Source organism: Alternaria hordeiaustralica (assembly GCF_023758085.1).
Source record: "Alternaria hordeiaustralica strain BMP 2776 chromosome Unknown scaffold_34, whole genome shotgun sequence".
Taxonomy (NCBI): domain Eukaryota; kingdom Fungi; phylum Ascomycota; class Dothideomycetes; order Pleosporales; family Pleosporaceae; genus Alternaria; species Alternaria hordeiaustralica.
Window position 1 is genome coordinate 253,391 of NW_026056806.1, and position 20,900 is coordinate 274,290.

At 52.2% G+C, this 20,900-nt stretch overlaps 6 protein-coding genes across 6 annotated transcripts; 3 read left to right on the forward strand and 3 right to left on the reverse strand.

The window, feature by feature from the left end:
• Positions 1-500: 500 nt before the first annotated feature.
• J4E84_009991 (uncharacterized protein) lies at positions 501-1,367 on the forward strand (the record flags this gene model as incomplete). Its single annotated transcript, XM_049392550.1, has 1 exon — positions 501-1,367. The coding sequence occupies one exon, from the start codon at positions 501-503 to the stop codon at positions 1,365-1,367; it is 867 nt and encodes a 288-aa protein (XP_049239780.1).
• A 336-nt stretch (positions 1,368-1,703) lies between these two features.
• ATM1 (Iron-sulfur clusters transporter atm1, mitochondrial) lies at positions 1,704-3,922 on the reverse strand (the record flags this gene model as incomplete). The annotated part of the gene is made up of 3 exons (XM_049392551.1): positions 1,704-1,997; positions 2,068-3,380; positions 3,436-3,922. 3 exons carry the CDS (start codon positions 3,920-3,922, stop codon positions 1,704-1,706), a joined length of 2,094 nt encoding a protein of 697 aa, XP_049239781.1.
• A 257-nt stretch (positions 3,923-4,179) lies between these two features.
• J4E84_009993 (uncharacterized protein) lies at positions 4,180-5,496 on the forward strand (the record flags this gene model as incomplete). Its single annotated transcript, XM_049392552.1, has 4 exons — positions 4,180-4,357; positions 4,413-4,893; positions 4,945-5,161; positions 5,212-5,496. 4 exons carry the CDS (start codon positions 4,180-4,182, stop codon positions 5,494-5,496), a joined length of 1,161 nt encoding a protein of 386 aa, XP_049239782.1.
• Positions 5,497-8,156: 2,660 nt separating this feature from the next.
• Positions 8,157-9,111, reverse strand: J4E84_009994 (uncharacterized protein; the record flags this gene model as incomplete). Its single annotated transcript, XM_049392553.1, has 4 exons — positions 8,157-8,274; positions 8,327-8,383; positions 8,430-8,865; positions 8,922-9,111. The coding sequence occupies 4 exons, from the start codon at positions 9,109-9,111 to the stop codon at positions 8,157-8,159; spliced, it is 801 nt and encodes a 266-aa protein (XP_049239783.1).
• Positions 9,112-10,561: 1,450 nt separating this feature from the next.
• Positions 10,562-14,602, forward strand: J4E84_009995 (uncharacterized protein; the record flags this gene model as incomplete). The annotated part of the gene is made up of 1 exon (XM_049392554.1): positions 10,562-14,602. The coding sequence occupies one exon, from the start codon at positions 10,562-10,564 to the stop codon at positions 14,600-14,602; it is 4,041 nt and encodes a 1,346-aa protein (XP_049239784.1).
• Positions 14,603-16,084: 1,482 nt separating this feature from the next.
• On the reverse strand, positions 16,085-20,548 carry J4E84_009996 (uncharacterized protein; the record flags this gene model as incomplete). The annotated part of the gene is made up of 2 exons (XM_049392555.1): positions 16,085-19,067; positions 19,113-20,548. The coding sequence occupies 2 exons, from the start codon at positions 20,546-20,548 to the stop codon at positions 16,085-16,087; spliced, it is 4,419 nt and encodes a 1,472-aa protein (XP_049239785.1).
• Positions 20,549-20,900: the final 352 nt, after the last annotated feature.

The following is a 20,900-nucleotide window of genomic DNA, read 5'->3' on the forward strand; positions in this document are numbered from 1 at the left end:
CACGGTTGGGGATGACGTCTACTTGGCAGGCTTCTAGAGGAGCTTTGTGCATGTTGTCAGCTCGATCTAGAACTACTTTATGTTGAATTGTGTTCTTTTGTGTAAAGCGCTTAAGATGCAGGAGATGGTAGTCTTCCAGGCGGACGGTGTTGGGACGGAAGTGGCTGGTGAGCTAGCACTGGAGAGATCAGAGCTATGACGTCTACTCCACGCGACTGCCACATGGGACGTTCGCGCCTCATGGCTACCAGAGTGTCGTGATATGAGTATTGTATTACGAATACGACATTCTGTATGGTTTTTGTTGCGCCCGTAAGATCTAACCCACGCACATTTCCGGAAAACCATCTATTTCCGGGGAATCCTACCGGTGACGTACATACATAAACAACCACCACCACCACCACCAACTACACCATCAGCCAAAATAAACTTTCCACCTCGCCAACACACCACACCAACATCATCAACCACCACAGAAGCCAATCAAACAACACACCATGTCTCTCACCCCACCGCCCAAAGCCCTCCTCTTTGACATCTTCGGCACCTGCGTAAACTGGCGCTCCACCGTCACAACCGCGCTATCACAATGCGCCCACACATCACTAAACTCCGCCACCGCATCCCTAGCCTCACGCCTGCGCCTCCGCGCCTCAGAAATGAGCGACGAACACTGGGGCCAATTTGCACAACAATGGCGAAACAGCTACAAGGCTTTTACAAAACAACTCGCATCCGACCCATCGATACCATGGGTATCTGTCGACGACCACCATTTGGCTTCGCTCAAAAAACTAATCTCAGAATGGGAATTAGACGGCCTATGGACCGACGAAGAAATCCGCGCGTTGAGTCTAATATGGCATCAACTATCCCCCTGGGCCGACTCCGTCGCAGGATTGTCCTTGTTAAACGCCGCCGGTTTCCACACATGCATGCTGTCGAACGGTAACTTGAGTCTTCTCTCCGATCTCCGTGCGTACAGTCAGATACCGTTCACGCACATCTTCTCAGCCGAGATGTTCGGCACGTACAAACCCAGTCCGAAAGTATACCTGGGCGCGGCGGAGAAACTGGGGCTTAGACCGGAGGAGTGTGCAATGGTGGCTGCGCATTTGAATGATCTCAAGGCGGCGAAGGGGTGTGGGTTGAGGACTGTGTATGTGGAGAGGGCACAGGAGGAGGATTGGAGTGAGGGGAAGGTTAAGGAGGAGAGGGAGGCTGGGTGGGTTGATGTGTGGATTGATCTGAAAGAGGGGAGTGAAGGGTTTGTTACCGTAGCGGAAAAGTTGGGTGTGAATGTGGATATGGAAGGGAGTATGGAGACTAAGAGGGTGGTGTCGCTTCCTGCGAAAATGGATTGAAGGGACGGTGGATGGTCTATCGGGGTGTTCGGTGTGGAACTTTGGAGACCATTACAGTAATGACATGTTACCATCGCTTCTTCACCCGGGCTTTGGACGGCTATGGCTTCTCCAAGTCATTACTCTGATTGTCCGCTTCACCCTTTCCGTACTGCGGATACCCCGGCCTACCTTGTGGTCTATTTCCTGTTACTTGAACGCCCAATTGAGTCTTCAAATCCGCCTTGTGAACAGCACCTTCGACGCACGCGAAGACTCGAAGAAACCCGCGTATTTACAACCACCATTCACAAAAACCTGACTATCCTACACTACCCCAAATCTCCCAACCGCTATCTAATTCCTCTTGCCCCCATCTTTCTCTCCACCTTCCCCTTCCTCCTCCTCCTTCTCCACAAACATAGTCTCCTGCGCACTCCAAAGTTCACTATACAAACCATCCCGATCAATAAGATACTGATGCGTTCCACTTTCCGCTACATTACCCTCTCTCAACACGATGATAATATCAGAGTCGTAAATCGTGCGGAGACGATGGGCGACAAAGACGGACGTGCGACGCTTCTCTTTGACGAGCGAGTTGATGTGTGAGAGGAGGGCTTGCTCGGTGTGCGTGTCTAGGGCGGATGTCTGTGTGTGGGATGTTATGTTAGTCATCGGTGAAAAGGTAAGGCAGTAGGGATGGGGGATATGAACATACAGCTTCATCGAAGAACAAGAACGGCGGGTCCTTGAGGACGAGTCTCGCGATGGCTAGTCTTTGCTTCTCACCACCTGAAATCATCATTCCGCGCTCACCAACCATGGTCTCGTATCCATCGGGGAAACGGCTGATACTCTCGTCGATACGCGCTTTCTTTGCCGCCTCGATGACTTGTTCCTGTGTCGCTTCTAGGTTGCCGTAGTGGATGTTGTGTTGGATAGTGTTGTTGAAGAGCGGAGTGTCTTGTGGTACAACACCAATAGCCCTCCTCAAGCTATCTAACGTAACATCGCGGATATCCTGGCCATCAATCAGAATACGGCCCTCCTGTGCGTCGTAGTAGCGGAAAAGAAGTCTTAGGATGGTAGACTTTCCGCAACCGCTAGGACCAACAATGGCGACTTTCTTGCCCGCAGGAATGGTGAGGTTGAGGTTCTTGATGATGGGGCGGTCGGGTCGGTAGCCAAAGGATACGTTTTCGAATTTGATTTCTCCCGTCTTGAGGGCGAGGGGCTTGGCGTCTGGCTTGTCTTTGACGGCTACGTTGACCTTTTGGAGGTTGAACAGTGTTTCCATGTCTAGGAGACTTTGGCGGAGTTCGCGGTACATGGAGCCGAGGAAGTTGAGGGGCACGGAGAGCTGGAAGACGAGCTGGTTGACCATGACGAGGTCGCCGACGGTTAGTTGACCGGTGGCTACACCGTTGGCTGCGAGGTACATCATGGCGGTAAGGGCGGAGGAGAAGATGATGTTTTGACCGGAGTTGAGGAAGGCGAGGGAGGTGGCGACCTTGATGGACGCCTTCTCGTAGTCTTTCAGAGCCTTGTCGTAGCGGCCGACTTCGTACTTTTCGTTGTTAAAGTACTTTACTGCCTCGTAGTTGATCATGGAGTCAACGGCGACTGTCGCGGCCTTGTTGTCTGCAGCGTTGGCCTGCTTCCTGAACTTGGTGCGCCAGGAGGTGGTCATGATGGTGAAGACGGAGTAGGCGGTCATGGTCGTGCCTGTGATGAGAGCGAATTGCCAGCCGTATTGGTATGTCAGGATACCGCATACCAACGAGATCTCTAATGCCGTAGGGAAGATATGAAAGACCATGGCAGTCAATAAGAAGCTGATACCCTTGGTACCGCGATCAATGGCGCGCGTCAAGCCTCCTGTTTGTCTCGATAGATGGAAACTCAGGTCCAGCCTTAGCAAATGATCATAGACACTGCAAGCGACTTTACGAATAGCCTTCTGGGCGACACTGGCAAAGACGGCATTGCGCAGTTCTTGGGAAACAGTGGCGCCAATACGAGTCATTCCGTCTGAAGGGAGTCTCAGCCAGGGTGGACATGGGATGCATTGTTGGGTCTAGCTTACATGCGATGATCATAGAGCCTGCCACTGTGGTCGCTGTGCCGCCAACAGCCGCAAAGTCTATGTTCATGGCGTCTACAATGCTCTTGAAGTAGAAGGGGACTTGGACGTTCAGCAGCTTTGCGCCTACCAGCAAGCCCAGACTGATGCCGACCCTGAAGCGCGTGCCCATGTTGTCCTTTGGCCACAGGTATGCCGACATCTCTTTCATAATGGCCCAGTCAGCCTTGCGCTGCTCCTTGTTGGTCAGGACCTGCTCCTGCAGCAATGGGTCCGTCTTTGCGACTTTGGCCGCGGCGGGGTCGGCGGCAGGTTTGGTGGCTTCGATGGCGGGATTAGAGCCGGGCTTTGGCCGCTGGCCGTGCGCATCCTTTCTGTGTAGCGGAGAGCAGGTGAATACGCGAATGCCGTGGTGTAGAGGATGCGGGCGCAAACTGGACGATCGAAGACCCGGCCGACTGGCGGCGCGGGCGAGTGGTTGGATTAACATGGCGATGTCACATGTTAGTCTCTGAGCCGTTCCAAGGTTGTCACAGGAGAGAGAAGCTGTGGAGAGCTTCAATGGCGGAGGAGGACCAGATTGCAAGAGAGTGTTTGCTGTGAGTACCTAGACAGCCGCATGCATCCCACGTTGTCTAGCGCGTTTTGGGCGGCAGGGCTGAAGCGAGGCGTTCTTGCATCATCGCTGCTCCGAGCTTCACCAGAACATCTTCGCCGCCCGTCACGCGCCAATCGCCCGGCACAGCCATGTTACGACCGGCTGCCTCGCCCTGGAGGAATATCTCGCCCACATCCGCCGCTGCCATACGGCGGACGCCCGTTGCTGCGCGATGCATCAACATATCAGCCACCAGCTCGTCCAATGAGCCCGCGCTGCAGCAGGCAGTCAGTGTTGAGGGCACCGCGACGCCCATGCACACACCAGGTAAGAAGACTCAATATAACTACATTTATTGTACAAAGGCTAAAAGAACCGTCAGACGCCCGATTCGAAGTCATTGGCACTCCGTTCTCCCTCCTCTCCGTCTCCCTCTCCGCCTCCCAGACGCTCTACACCCGCCGCGGCACACTCGTCGGCCTCAGCGGAAAGTCGGAAAACACGCTATCAACCCTCTCCTTCCTCGAGCCCCTCCAGAGGGCCCCCGTCGGCATCCCCTTCCTCTACCAGAAAGTGTCTTCGACAAGCCCCGTCACAGCTCTCGTCTCCACAAAGGCACCCATATCGAGTATCGTCTCGGTCAACATGGACGGAAGAGACGACTGGATCGTCAGCCAAAGAAACGCATTGCTTGCCTGGACTGGCCACACCCTCAAGTTGAAGCCGCAGTACAATGTAAAGTTGGGGCTGGCACACTGGGGAAACACATACATTACTGGCAGAGGATTACTTGCGCTTGCAGGAAACGGGCAAATATACCAGGTCCAGGTCAAGGCTGGCGAAAGCTATGTTGCGCATCCCAGGTATGTTGAGACGATACGTCCACATGTATGCTTGTGCTAATGATAGAACAGCAACGTCGTAGCGTACACAGCCTCCAACACCCCACCAATCCCTTTCAGGTTCAAGTCGTCGAATCTCCGCTTCCAAGTGCCAGACCTTGGCTTTGGCTCAATGGTCCAGAATACCAAGTTCTTCCGAACCATGAGCAAGACAGCCACATGGCGGGCTCTGGCAACCTTATATTACACCCTCAAGACATGGCTGCGGAGAACAGTCTGGGGCGACAGGGTAAGCTACAAGCCTAACAAAAGACTTGTCACAAATGCTAATTCACATAGTTATTCCTCCGTTTCGAAGGCCCAACCACCATGCTCATCCAGTCCCGCGCTTCCCGAATCAGCGATGTCCTTACCCTGAGGAACGTCGATGAAATCGCGGATAGCCCACCAGGCGCCGTTGAAGACGCCGCCACGCGGAAGATCAAAGAGGAAATCAAGTCAATAGGAGAAGGCACAAAAGCACCGATACCCAACACAGATGCGTCGGGCACAATACGGTATGCCACCGTGAAAGATGGCAAGGCTGAGTTTGAGAAGCCTAAGGTAGAGGAGGTGAAGGTATAGAGCATCTGTACTGTATGTATATTTATGACGTGGACCCATACAGAAGACACCTACGCGTGATCTGGAGCGTTCATACCTAAAGTTGGTAAAAGATGCATATATCCAATTTTTTTGCTTTGAAAAGTAAGGTGCAGTGGTCATCAGTGTTGGAGGAACTATCACTTGTGGTAAAGGGCCATTGCCTGGGTGTTACCGAAGTATACTATGATACCCTGCGCAATCAGGGAAGGAAAATCGTGATCTCAGCTTTGCACAGAAGCCCGCAGTTTTCCTCAGCTTCCACTTGAAATTCAGCCCTCACTTATGACAGCCATGTGACCGTCACTGAGTATTAAGAAGTGTGTGTAAACAAGTGTGGGTAGCATCAAAAAGGTTACCAAGTGTGGTAAAGCTTTCTACCAGTGTCGAAATTGTCGTGGAAGAAGTCAGGATGACTAAACCTTTGAGGTACACAACTAGAGTTACTCGTAGAAAGACTTAGAGTTCGAGGGCGAAGCTCATGAGAATCCGTCATGAAAGCGCCCGCGTCCAGAAGCACGTCGCGTAAAAGTGACATCTGAAACTAATTGGGTTAGCGCGGATAAGCTTCGGCTCCAACTGGGCCCGGGGGCAGCGACGTGTTGCTCACGAACTCGAGCCACTACCAACTTCATCTGCTACCACCTTAGGTTTGTCAAAAATGCACGACTACACGCGACATTGCAACGGAGGGCGCGTGATGCCCCCACCTACCGTCAAAATGGCGGGGTGCCCGCCTGTGCATACAACTTGCATGACAGGACAGGATTGGCTGCAGCACGCGACGCCACGCGAGGCATGCCTGTCTGCTAACATCTATCACGATTGAAACCGACGCGGAGACGAGCCGAGAGAGCCCACATCAGCATACGGAAAACTGCCTTGTTGACGCCCAGCAGCATCCAAAATCGATAGCCCTGATCGCCTCCCGCGGATCGACGAAATGCAGACCCAGCAAGACCGAAGCTCGCGAGATCATTCGCTCAACAATGACGTGCTTGCCAGAGATAAAGACGTGCTGAGCACAACAGATGTCGAGATCAAGGCAGCAGTTTCCGCGCCGGAAACAGCCATTGCGTACACAGTATTTACAAAAGCTGAGCGGCGCATGATCACATGGTTGATCGGGTGCAGCATGTTCTTCTCTCCCTTTACAGCCAACATATACTTTCCATGCCTCGAGGAACTGCAACACGCTGTGCACGTCAGTACCAGCCTGATAAACCTTACCATCACGACATACCTGATCGTTCAAGCGATTGCGCCAGCTTTCTGTGGAGACTTGGCCGACAACCTCGGACGACGACCCGTGTACCTCATCACTTTCGCTATATATGTCTGCGCCAATTTGGGCCTTGCGCTCCAGCAGGATTATGCTGCCCTAATGGTCCTGCGTGGTCTCCAGAGTTTCGGCTGCTCCGCAACGGTAGCTATCGGGTACGGAGTGATTGCTGATGTAGCAACGCCAGCAACCCGAGGAAGCATGTTAGGGCCTGCCATGATCGCGACAAACCTCGGTCCAAGCATAGGCCCTTTAGTCGGCGGTGTAATGGCATCAAGAACTGGATACAGATGGGTGTTCTGGTTGCTAGTCATTATTGGAGCTGCCTTTCTGGCCGTTCTAAGCCTCGTCTTCCCTGAGACTGGGCGCAACGTCGTGGGAAACGGCAGTATTGCAGCACCCAAATGGAATAAACCTTTGTTGCAGTCAAGCCGGCAGCGACAGTTGACAACACCCAACGAACCGAGGGCTTGGAATAAGAGAAGCCTCATACCTAACCCCTTCAAGGCCCTGCTAGTCTGTTTCCACAGGGACACTGCTGCGGTTCTTTCCATTAGTGCCGTCTACTACGCTGCTTACTATTGCATTCAAGCCTCTATCCCAGCCATCTTCACGGAAATGTACGGTCTCGATGAGCTTCAAGTCGGTTTATGTTACTTTTCCATAGGGACTGGGGTCATCCTTGGTGGTTATATCAATGGTAAGCTAATGGACTACAACTATCGCTCCACGGCGAAGGCGAACAACATAACCGTCGACAAGGTTGCTGGCGACGATCTGGTCAAATTTCCAATAGAGAAAGCGCGCTCTCGGTTATCGTGGCTTCTCATTCCGACATCTACTGCAGTCATAGTGGGTTATGGATGGGTCTTGCGCAAAGAAATTGTAGGCCGTTCGCACTGTCCACACACCCAAAAAACTGACGACCATGCAGCATATAAGCGTACCGTTAGTATTCCTATTTCTTCATGGATTCCTTGCTACATGCATATGTCAGGTAGGTGTTGCCACACTGTACAACTGTCATCAATATTAACAAGTTTCCAGACGCACAACACTCTTATCGTGGACATTTCTCCGCAGAACACAAGCACCGCCGCTGCAGCAGGTAACATCACTCGGTGCGCTCTTTCAGCAGCAGCAGTTGCTGCCATGCAGCCTCTGCTAGACGTTATGGGTGAGGGCTGGTTCTTCACGGCTCTGGCTGCAACTTCCGGGATACTGAGTGTTGTTGCAACAATTTTCATTCGAATAAGAGGTATGGCATGGCGCAATGAACGGCAAGCCCGTGAGAAAAACACCTTACGTACGCAAGACACTGCGCGCATGACTGGGCAAAAGTAGGCTCATGACCTCTTCTCTATACGTCCTCGGCGAATTTCCCAGAATCGCGTTTACCCCTCGCCTCATTCGTGGCGACGTAGCCCTCGTATCCATCTGGGAACTTCGCGATCAGGCGCCGCATCCCCTCAATCGCCCTACATTCGGTCAGTCGGAGCTCAACAAGCCACCGATGGTGGCACGACTTACAACTGCCGAGTAATCTTTGTCTGCTTCCAGCAACACGACACCATCAGGTCACATCGACTGATTCGTTAGCGCTTGCAACCGTAAGAAAATGGACCATGCGTACACTGCGTAGAGGGCGTTCCTGTCGTCATGGTCTTCTGCTGGCTTCGAGACAGGCACGAGCTTATGGTATGCGCGCAAATGCGTACGATTGAACTGGTACCGCGTCGCGCGCCACGGATTTGCTTCGTATTCGTTATGTCCATAAAAGCTCCCCGCGTCGTATAGGATCGGTTCGTCCGTCTCGTTGTCAACACTGACATTGCCATGCCACATATCACCATGCATCAAGACTGGCTCGATCTTGTTGCCTCCGGTCTCAAGCGGACGAAGGAGTCGGGGCACTACCTTCTTCACTATATCGGAAGATAGCGCATCCATTTCCGGGTCTTCGCCATGGATTTGTCGCTCCAGATCGATTATGGAAATCAGGTTGCGAGTGAAGTACTCTTCCCAGGTGTCACACCACTCGTTGTGGTTCGGAATATTTCCCTGGAAAGCTGTCTCGAAAATTAGCGTCACCAATCTCAATGTGATCCGTTTCGGAAACACGCACTGGTAATGTGGAAACCAAATTTCCCAGTCGGTGACTTCTTCTGATGTATCTTCGCCAGTATAGCGACGAACTCATCGACATCAGGCAATTCGTCGTTCATGTCACAGAAGGCTTGAATGTAGAAGAATCTCTCTGGATCCGATGCGAACGATCCGTAGGCTAACGGTCGCGGCACGTTCTGAGGGGCCATTTCGTGTAGAGCGGCTGTGGACTCGTATTCCGCTCTCACCATGTCTTTTGCATTCGCGTCCCGATACTCCTTCAGGAAGAACGAGGTCGGTTTCCCATCGACTCTAGTATCGATTTTAGTTGACACAGACCAATGCGTCGCCCCATGTGTGCAAACCCATTCTATCTCTGCGCCTTCTGGAAGAGCTGGAAAATTGGATCAGTACATTATCAGGTTGCAAGGATATGCCAGTCGGCCGATGGAGTATACCTGCGGCGATGTTGGCATCGAGGTCTTTTCCTTCATACTTATCCTCATCTTTCAAGACAGCCTGTGTAAAATCGTCGTCAATCTTCACCATATTGTTGACAGAGCTGCGGAGCTACGACAAAACACGCTGGCAGACGCGGCTCAGTTCATATATCAACCGCCGCACTGCAACTGCGGGGTTTGCTGTGCCTCCAAGGCTGAACACACCCAAAGGATTCGGGACGCACGACATGACTGCATCGGATGGGTGAGCTCATCCATCTAAGGCCAATCATTTGGCGCCATCGCGGGCGATACACCCGATCTGGTGCGTCATGCCACTGCCGCAATCATTGAGGAATGCGACGTGCCGCTCGCACGTGCCCCACGAATGTTCAGCCTTTGCGCTTCACCTTCCTAGCAGTAAGCGCCTACTGTCTAACTTCTGCGCTTGAGATATGGAAGATGGCGGACGATGTACGATGATCTAGCACCTTCGCTGTTGGTAGTAGAGGCTGATTCGCTTATAGGCTACCCCGCAAGACGGCCCCCAAACGAATGACAGGCGCCGCTCGAGTACAGCCTTGTCACGAATCACCAGCAGAAACGGCTATTCTGTTCGAAGATCCTTCAGTCTGTTGACGCGTACGAAATCCCCAGAGGACACGACATTTCCGACCAGTCCATTTGGCCCTTACGGACTTACTCTTCTACATGAGCCACCAGAGCCTCGTGTCGATCTGATCTTCGTCCACGGCTTGCGAGGCGGGTCTGTAAAGACTTGGACGAAGGGCGAAGACGACGACAACTTCTGGCCACAAGCATGGCTACCACAAGAACCAGATCTGCAACATGTGCGCATCCATACCTTCGGCTACAACAGCGACTGGGGCGAGCGAAAAGAGAGCATATTGAGCGTTCATGACTTTGGGAAAGATCTTCTGGGGGAGATGGCCACCAATCCACATCTGAGAACGCAGCAGAACCTACCTATAATACTTATCGGACATAGTATGGGCGGCTTAGGTAAATCGAGCCTTTGATGAACTAATCTGGCCGCATTTGAGCATTCAGCTGATTTGTTTCACATCTAGTGATAAAAAAAGCCTACATACTTGCTCGGAGAGATGCTGCGACCCAAGCGCTTGCTGCTCGCGTTCAATGCCTCGTCTTTCTCGCGACACCACATCGAGGTGCTGGACTAGCATCGGTGCTCAGTAACATGCTTCGAGCTGCCGGTATGTTCAACGCAAAACCATTTCTCGCCGACCTTGAGAAGAACTCCCTTGGGCTTGACATCATCAACGATGACTTCAGACATTATGCGGATGAGGTCCGTCTCCTATCTTTCTACGAGACCCTCAAACTAAACCTTGGGGTTCAATCCGCGTTGATTGTTGAGAAAGACTCCGCCTCCATTGGCCTCAAGCACGAACGCATACAACCGCTCAACGCCGACCATCGAACGGTTTGCAAATTCGACAGCGTGTACGACTCAAACTACATCAAAGTGAAAAATGCCCTAGCAAGTATCGTGGAGGATATACTTGGCGATACATTAGCCAGGAATGATGACGAAGAGCGTGCTCAAATCTCAGCTCTACAAACTTACCTCGATGTGATGGATAGGCCTATCGATGAGCTCAACAATGAGCAGGACAATCAAGTCTCGGGGTCTTGCTCTTGGATCGAGAAGCGTGATGGCTTCCAGTCATGGTTTGGAACGCCTTCGCCATCAGTGCCTTTGTACTGGATTTCCGCCCAACCAGCAACCGGCAAAACCGTGTTAGCGGGCCATGTCATCACGAAACTCCAAGCCGAGGGTCGGGATTGTAGCTACTACTTCTTTAAACACGGACAAAAGGGAAGAAACACTTTGAGCGCAATGCTACGATCTATGGCACTTCAGATGGCCTTCATACACCCGACGGTTCGCAAGGAGCTGTACGATCTGCAAGAGCACAGTCTAGCTTTCGATAAAGATGACGAGAGGGTTGTCTGGAGGAAACTGTTCGTTGGGTCTGTGTTCAAGCTCAATCTCGGAAGGCCGCAATATTGGGTTGTTGATGCTTTGGATGAATGCATCGACCCAATGAAGCTATTCCCATTACTTTCGCGGATAGAGTGTAGATACGATCTCCAGATACTTATCACCAGCAGAGGGCCTTGGCCTGATTTCGAACGACAATTCGCCCGTCTCGGTCGTCGAGGCGTGACCGATACTATTCCTGTAGAAGATACAACGCACGACATCAGACTGTTCTTCGAACAGAACATGGACCAGCTCCCAGTTGAAGAAGAAGCCGACAGGCGACATCTTGTAGAGAAGCTAGTGACCAAATCGGCTGGCTGTTTCCTGTGGGCACGCTTGGTGTTACAAGAGCTTCAATCAATATACAGCGAAGAGCAAGTTGAAGAGGTTATCGAAGAACTACCTATCGAGATGAGTCTTCTGTACGAACGGATCCTTGGCGAAATGTCACGAAGCGTACGTGAAACACGCCTCGCCAAAACACTCCTCGCTTGGGCCATTTGTGCGGTACGCCCTCTCCATACTTCCGAACTCACCAATGCTGTCAAGATAGACGAGGGTATGAGCGTGCGAAGCCTGGAGAAGTCTGTCCAGGGTCTCTGCGGCCAGCTTCTCCATGTCGACAAAACTGGATACGTGCAAGTGTTGCACATGACGACGCGTACGTTTCTCACTGATGGGTCCTTGGATTCCGAGTTTGCGATATCCAAGGAAGAAGGAAATAAACGCCTGGCACTTACCTGCCTCAACTACTTATGTGGTGAAGAGATGCGGTCGCCTCGCAACAGGACCATTATCAGCATCTCACGGGGTGCTAAGAGTCCCATTGCCGAGTACGCATGTGTTTCGTTTTCCGAACATCTGGCGATGGCATCGTCTTCCGACACTGCTCTCTTTGCAGCACTCGAAAAGTTCCTGAGATCTAACGTCTTGACGTGGATTGAGTACATCGCGAAGAGCAAGAAGAACCTTTACCATTTGACAAGAACGGCTAAGAACCTGCAGCGATATCTTGGCCGTAGGGCCAAACATACACCGCCGCTTGGTGAAGCATATCGATACGTCAATCAATGGGCGACAGACCTAGTGCGACTTGCTGCTAAATTTGGGCGTAATTTGCTAGACAACCCGGACTCAATCTACTATCTAGTGACGCCGTTATGTCCACGAGACTCCGCCATTCATCAGCAATTCGCAGACTCTCACAGTGGTCTGACCATCGCTGGGGTAGGGAAAAGTGCTTGGGAGGACTCTATATCCTACATGGATTTCCGCCAGAACCGCGCAATGTCTGTTGCTGCTGGTGACTATTCGTTCGCCATCGGTACTAAATCTGGACAAATATTTCTCTACTGGCAGGGTACCTGCCAGGAGAGAATGTCACTCAACCACGGAGAATCAGCGAAGGTTCTGCGCTTCGACAACAGCCATCGACTCGCCTCCGCAGGTGCCCACATGGTTCGTCTCTGGGATCTCAACAGCGAGATGCTAGTATGGAGCTACAACATCAAAGACAGCCCTGCTCTACTTCAGTTCGCGCCCGACGACAGCTTCTTGCTAGTAGCAACTAGAAGCAGTCATATCATTACACTAGGCTGCGACGACGGAAGCACACTTCGCGATCAGTCTTTCCTTAGCCGGCAGGCACCACTAGATATCGCTATCTCTCCAGACTGTAAGATGGTAGCATTCGCCTACCGAGGTAAAGCCGTACTTCTCTGGAGCTTGGACAACGATCGCTTATTGGGCGCTTGCGGAGGAGAAGCTGACTCCTCAGCAATGATCAGCAACTCTTCCCCACAACGTGTCATCTTCAACTCCAATCCTGCCGTTGATTTGGTAGTAGTGACTTTCCAGAACGGCAACATGGTGCTATACGAAACCTGGAGCCAGCGAGCTGTCAAGGCTGTCCAGCAAGACTGTCATTACATGGCTTGTTCGCCGGACGGTCGCACGCTTGCAACAGGATCCAGCTGGGGTGTGCTCGGACTGTGGGATTTCGAAACTCTCACATTACTATGCCAGATCAATACGAGAGAAACTCTAGGAAAAGCCTTGTCGTTTACAGCGTGTGGAACTCGCATCATCGAGCTACGCGATCGCAAAACCAAAGTCTGGGAGCCCGCCGTCCTCATTCGTAAAGCTGGCGAAGAGGACTCAAGCATCAGCGAATCCGTGACCTTGCCCGCGCTGGTAGTCGGTGAAGGGGAGGAGGACATCGTGCCAATCACAGCCACTTGTGTTCACCCAACTCGCGATGTCATCCTTGTAGGCAAAGATGATGGCTCAGTGAACTTCTACTCGGGACGTTCAGGAGAGCTACAAAGTGTGGCGTACTCTCACCAGCAAGATATCTTTGTGAAGATGATTGCAGTCAGCGCTGGCGACGTGGTCGTCACTCAAGATGCGAGCAACGAGGTTATGGCTTATGCATTGGAGGGTGGGCAGGACGACCAACTGAAAGTAACCGAGAAGCTGATGAAAACTCGCTTCGAAGAGCCAGCCCAACAGCTCCTACTGAACGAAGCGGGTGATAGGCTTCTTATTTCGACTGCCACCGCCGACCAATTATGGGTACGAAGCGCCAACAACGGCTTTCAGCAAATGAAGGTTCTAGAATCTTCGCCTAGATCTATATGGAAATGGATGTCCTCCATCAGAATACCAGACACACTCATTCTGGTTGTGGATGAGACTATCCGCCGATTTAGCTGGGAGACGCTGGACGAACTAGCTACCACGGGTCCTCCGCGCAAAATCGACATCGGCACATCAGTCCTCACTGGAACCGATCTCACCCTCAAGGCCCTTGCTACCGACATTTCAGGCTCCAATCTCGTCGCCGAGTTCGCGCACAAACTCGGTTCAAAAGCAACGGAACGTCTCGCAGTCTGGCGGGCCGACGCCATCGAATCTCAAAGCGAAGGCGCAAGTACGGAACCCACTCTTCTTCTTTCTTCCGCCATCATCAAGCATTTTCTGGGCACGTTCGAGCATAGTATTGTTTTTCTCGACCATCATCTTTGGGTCTGCTCGATTGATCTCGCGAGCTTGTCATTGACTCGTGGAGACGATGTCAAGGAATTGGTGAAGAAGCATTTCTTCATTCCTTTGGAGTTTTTGGGCGGTAATGAGGGTAATATGGGTTCGTTATCGAGGAAGGGTGATGTTGTCTTTCCGAAGGAGGGAGAGGTTGCTGTGGCTAGGGATGGTTTGAAGTGGTCGCTCTGAATTGGCTGGCCGCTAGCGCTCGGTGGCCGCTCCATCCCGAGAGTATCTTTTTGTATATAGAGGAATTCATGTAATGCGGAACTTGTGAGTGGCTCATTGCTCTGCGTCAAAATGGTGCCAATGGATCAAGTGGATCCAATTTGACTCATATAACATTTGGGCTGTTGCCGCAGTATCGCGCCCATATCCGACAGTCTCAACCAAAAATTCATTGATGTGGTATATAAGAGGAAATACTGAGTTTATCACTGGCTTATGTATGAGTCAGAAGACGTGAGAAGGCGGTAGCGACGCAATCCCACAACCAATCCGTTCAACCATGGTATGAACAGTAGTGCCTAAATCTGCTTTGAGTCAAGCGTAAGGCAGTAAAAGAGTATAAAAGGAAGCCTTTTTCTCATATTCCTGCAAAGTTCTTCTATCACACTCAACACACACATAAGCTACACATACTACACATGAAACATACATAAACACAAAAGAAAGACCCCCACACATGAACCACGCTCGAAGTACACACGAACTACGCATGAAATACACTTGGATAGATTGAATCCCAATCAACTTACACCCAAGCCGCACAAAAGATTTCGCAACAAGCAAAAATGATCACCCCAACTACCTTCACCTGCTTCCCCGATCTCTCATCAGAGCTTCAAGTCATGATCATCAACTACACTCTAGATGAGGATATGGCGCAGCGTAACGATGAACTGGTACTGCACCTTCACGCACCATCATCCTGCAAAACAAACGATATCAGCGACGCCTCAGTATCCACCGCTCCTCGCGCAACAGTACGGCTACCCAAACTCCCTGCTGTATACCACACCAGTCGTCTATTCCGCAACGAAGCCCTCCGCATGCAGCCCCTACATCAAGTATTCACGGATGACGCGCTTAAAAGATTACATTCGCGCGGCTCAATGTCTATGAACAACATCGTGCGTAACGCCAACGTACACAACCCCCACGAATGCCGCTTGGGCAATGCAGTCGAACTACAATCCCGCGGATCGATGGCTATCTATAACCCAGGGTACGACACGGTACTACTCCAAGCCCACAACTGCTGTTTGAGCGCCATACCCACCGACTTGGAGCAGCTATTCCACGTAATCAAAGCGTCACTCTGCGCCCCCAGGCATGGGTTCGTTTTCATGATAGTGGAACCCACGAAACTTCCATTTGGGCCGTCGTGGGTTTTTTAAAACTCTTTTCCGCGGTCTAGCGGAGTATGCAGCAGCGCCTGTTACATGGGGGACCATTTGGCTTTTACTCGGAGATGCTATATTTAGACGGCGGGTAGAGGAGAGGAAGAAAACGATGATTGAGGGCTGTAAGCGGCTTAGAGAGATCTTGTATTCGTTGTAACTTTATGTCATAGTGATGCAAGCAATAGCTTAGCACCAACACACACAACACCAACACAATCCACATCTACAAGTGATCCATCTAACATATTCCAACCAAACCCAATCCTCACTTCGCCTTCCCACCAGCCCTCTCCCTAATCCTCTCGTCCTTCTCAAACCTCTCCTCAAACATCCTATAGAACAAGCCAAGCCACTCCTTCTCGCGATCGCTCAGCTGACGCGCAGGGTTCTTCCAGCTATTCGCCAGTATCTCCTTGATACGGCGTCTCAAGACCTTCAGCGCGACAGCAGCCCGCCATTCACGAACTGCGAAGCGGATGACATTACCGGGTAGACTGATCACGCCTGCATGGAGCTTGAAGTCCATATCGGCAGCGACCATGAGTACCATGGGAAGTGGGTAGGCGATTGAGGTCGAGTGCGCGTTGTAGAACTTGTTGCTGGATTGCATGATGTTGTAGTAGGATAGGAAGTCGGCTGTTCGCGAGCCTTTGTTGACGGAGGTTGGTCCGAGGCTGACGGTTTGGTTGTTGGAGATGTTGCGCCAGCCCTTGCCTTCGCGGGTCAGGATCTTGGGGTAGAATGCTGTGGCGATGACCGAGTTGACTAGAACGTCGTTGTCGGTGTGAATGTCGTATTGTGCTGGCACCTCAACGAAGACACGATGGCGTGTCGTATTCCGGTAGCGGCCTATCGCGCGACGCTCGTCGGGCGTAAGTTGTATGAACCCGGCCTCAACCAATGAGGAGAAGAGCTGTGCTTTGAGGTCCTCGATGTTGCCCAGGTTTTGCGGACTGAGGAAGTTCTTGTGGCAGAACTGCATCTCAGATCGTCCCGGGGTAGTGCATACTGCTTTCCAAGCCCTGTAGGCGTTGTAAGTTGTGAGGAGGTCGGAGTCGCCTTTTTTGAACGCAAGACGAGCGATGTCAGCTCTTTGCTTTTGTTGAAATGGTGTCAAGAACGGAGACTTCGAAGATACGATAGCAGCAATGGTAATAGCAACATCAACACATGCGAACGTACTTGCAAGCAGTACAAGCTTGCCCAAGTGCGCGTCCAACGGAAGTTTCGCAATCTGGCGACCAAGAGGTGTCAGTTCTTCGCTCGGCGTTAACGCGTCGACCTCTACAAGGGCATCAATAGCGCGACGGATGTTCCTGGAGGAGGGTGGGTCGAGTGCCTGAGCAAGAGTGGCTTCGATATCACCAAGCTTGCAAATCTTCACGCGCATGACCAAATCTTGGAGCGAAAGTCTGAGCATCTCAGGGGTTTGCTGTTCTGCCATGAGGCTGTCGTGGCGGTATTTCGTGAAGAGATGGAAGCACAGGCCCTCTTGCACACGGCCGGCACGACCACGGCGTTGTTTAGCGTTCGCTCTTGAGATGAAGGACTGAGTCAGACGTGACAGCTGTCTGCGCTCGTCAAACCTCATCTCCTTGTGCTTACCGGTGTCAACAACACAGGTGATGTCCGGGATCGTGACTCCGGTTTCGGCGATGTTAGTAGCGAGCACGATCTTGCGTACGCCCGGAGGTGGAACAAGGAACGCAGCTTGCTGATCCTCACTCGAAATGGTGGAGTGTAGCGGGTACACATACCAGTCAGCCTTGAAAGAGGGATGACTGGCCAGTATATCGTTGAGTTGACGAATCTCAGCAAGTCCCGGGAGGAAAACCAAGATAGCGCTACTGAAGCGACTCAGCTGCGGATCAAACGCGACCGTCTCGATCAATCGTGTGATCAGGTCGTAATCAATGGCATACTCGACGTAGTTAGAAAGCACATCGCGTGTTAATTGGCTGTAACCTGGAAGCTTGTTGGGAATACCGGATTTATCGCTCGTAATACCGTCATCCTCGTCGTTGTCGCTCGTGGCGGCAGCTTTGGTCGCGTCGGATGCTCCAGCGTAATGAGTCAACTCGACCGCATCCTCCAGGTATCGAGTCTGAACCGGGAAGGTGCGACCTGGTACTGTCAGGATCGGTGCGTCGTTCAGGTACCTTGAGAAGCGTGCGGCATCTACCGTGGCACTCATTAATATGACCTTAAGTTCAGGTCGGCGTTCCATGAGTGACCGAAGTATGACCAGAAGGAAATCTGTGTCGATGGATCTTTCGTGAACCTCATCAATGACCAGATGTGTGACCTCTTGCAATCCTCCAGATGACTCTAGCATTCGTAATACCACACCCACCGTCGCGTACACCAAGCGAGTCTGGGAGGAAGTCTTTGACTCAAGCCGAATTGCGTAACCGACAAGTGAACGTATGGATCCTAGATCTTTGGGTCCTTCGCCTAGTTCCTCGCTCACACGTTGGGCAAGCGAAATCGCCGAGATACGTCGGGGCTCGGTGCAGTAGACTTTGCATGCCTTGCCTTGCGATAGCTCGTGCTCGAGGACGAAGGCGGGAATTTGCGTACTCTTTCCGCAGCCAGTCTCACCGCAGATTATGGTGACCTGGTTCTTGTCCACAGTGGATAAAATCTCATCCCTAAAGTTGAAGACTGGGAGGTTCATTCGACCAACGAGCATGCGCTGGTATGATGGGGTTGATGCTTTGGCGAACCATTGCTCTCTCAGACCGTCGTAGTGCCGTACCGGTGTGCTATAGCCAGAGTTAGATGTGCTAGAGCTTGTCGCGGCCTGATTGCGCGCCTTGAAGCGATTCGTAAGCACAACACCGTCCGACTCTTCGTTCTCGATCTGATCTTCTATGATTGAGCGATAGTGTTTGATAGCATCACGATCTGCTGCATCTAGACGTGTCTTTCGTCGCTCCAAGAACTCCCTGTAGACCTCCCTCCAGTTGGCCGGAAGGCGCAGATATACCTTTTCCTCCTTTAGCAGGGAGGCAGATATCGAGAAGAGGGCGGCGACAGAGATGAAGCTTTCACTCTGCTCAACGGATACGGCAGCGATTTCGTTCGCTGCCAGCGTGACCTGCTTTCTGTACGGAGTACAGACCACACCGGAAATTTCCGTGTCGTACTCGAAGTCTTGTTCCTTAGACCAGAAGATTGTCAGCGAGTGCCGGCACGTATACGTAGTAGGCGAGATCATCTTATAAGTCAACCGTGCACCAGCATCCCTGGATCTGTTAGTGATTATCGGAAGAAGTAGTCGAATGACCTACCTTGATCGAACTGCCTCTTCGAGCACTTTGCGGGGGGACATTCCGCTCATCTTGCCAAAGTCGCGCAGGGTTATATTGTCAGCACTTGAACCATTGGATGTACTCTCTGGGGCAGGCGTTGCGTCAGGCACTGCGGAAAACATGCCTCCGAGCAGATCAGCATCCTCTTCGCCTTCGTGCTCGCTTGGAGGTTTCGACGATGCGGCAGTAGCTTCAGCCTTGGCCGACACGGGAGTGTCGAGGGAGGTGTCTTTGGTCTGCACGGGCGAATCACTGGGCTGTGCGTCCTGACGTTGCCTCTTTTCGGCTTGACTTTGTGCGATTTGGTTACGCTTCGCGGGCCACTGTGCTTCAGCTTGGTCTTCGTCAAAGAGGGCATCGGAGGTCAGTTGTTGCAACTGAGAAAGCAACTTCCGAACAGCCGGAGTCTGAGGTGGCGGAGGCGCCGACTTTTTAGATTTTCCACCTTTTTGCGACTTTCGTGCAGGAGCATCGACTAGTTGAGGATCGATTTCGAATAGTTTGCCCTTGATCTTCAGATACGCTGGAATGAGCTCATCGAGTTCTAGGTCGCTATCAAGGTCACTGACGTCAATGTTAGAGTCATCAGAATTCGCCGGGACCGAGGCATTGAGTGCTGCGGAAGGTGAGGGTCCAGTTGCGGTTGCTCCGTTCGCTGATGGCTGGGGCGGCGGTGTGGTTGGCCGAGAAGTGTCAATATCTTCGAGTGTTGAACGCTTAGGCTGCGATTCTTCGTACGAAAAGGAGTGATCCTCGCATTGGTCCAATGCAAGCCATTCCAGCGCTTCTTGGAGCCCCCATACACCGGAGGATGCATCGACACCGGCGGCGTTGGCACACAGCCATCTCAGAACCGGCTGGATTTGGTCTTGCGAGAAGCCTAGCTCACGTAGGGTAAGATCAAGGGTCCAGAGTTTAGACATGGCATCCTCTTCGGTCAGGGTTTTAAGCAGGGACTGTTGCCCTTGTCTCCTATTTGAGTCATTCGACTCGGCCTGGGCGAGGAGGATAATGCTATCCAAGATTTCGCTGGGAAGCCAGTCGTGCACAGTCATGGCGTGCGACTGGCCGCGGAGGAGCCTACGGTCTGTCTGGAATTTTGAGACATGTCGACTAGATTCGCGGCGGACCTTGGGCGCATGCTTCTCAACAAGCAGCTGAAGTTCATCACGCTCTAGTTGGGCTTCCAGTTCCTCTGGAGTGGGCGCGACGTCTGGCTTGACCGCCTCGGTCTGCTGGGACGTCTGGAGCACCTCCGTGGGTTCTGGTGCAGGCGCGGCTTCCTTTGACGGCACCGGGGCGACTACCTTGGCGGGGACGTCTGGGGAAATTCTCTCAGGCTTTGGTTTGCTGGCGACGGAAGTCGTTGCAAATCCACGTGCGGGGTTGCCGGCGGGCTTCTTTTTCTTCGCCATGGCAAAAACTCTTAGTTTGGTTGAGTGGTGGTAATGTGAGGTGCAGGGGTCTCAGGCGGGCTTCCGTATAGAGTATATCGGGGCTTGATCCCTAGCGAGATCAAGATTGGGCGAGTTGTCGTAGTTTATTGGACGCATAGGGCGCAACGGTTCCAAGAGGGGCGGTCGGTGGTGGTCGAGGGCGCAGGCCAGTGGGTTTGGTGGTGGAAGGGCGCTCCACACCTTGTGGAGGCAGGAGCGAGGCGATGTCATTGCCCTAGCAAATAAACGAGAACTCTTGGCGCATCATTTCGCGATATCGACGCCGACACGCAACCCCGCCAACACCCCGCACCCGCCTTCACATGTGGAC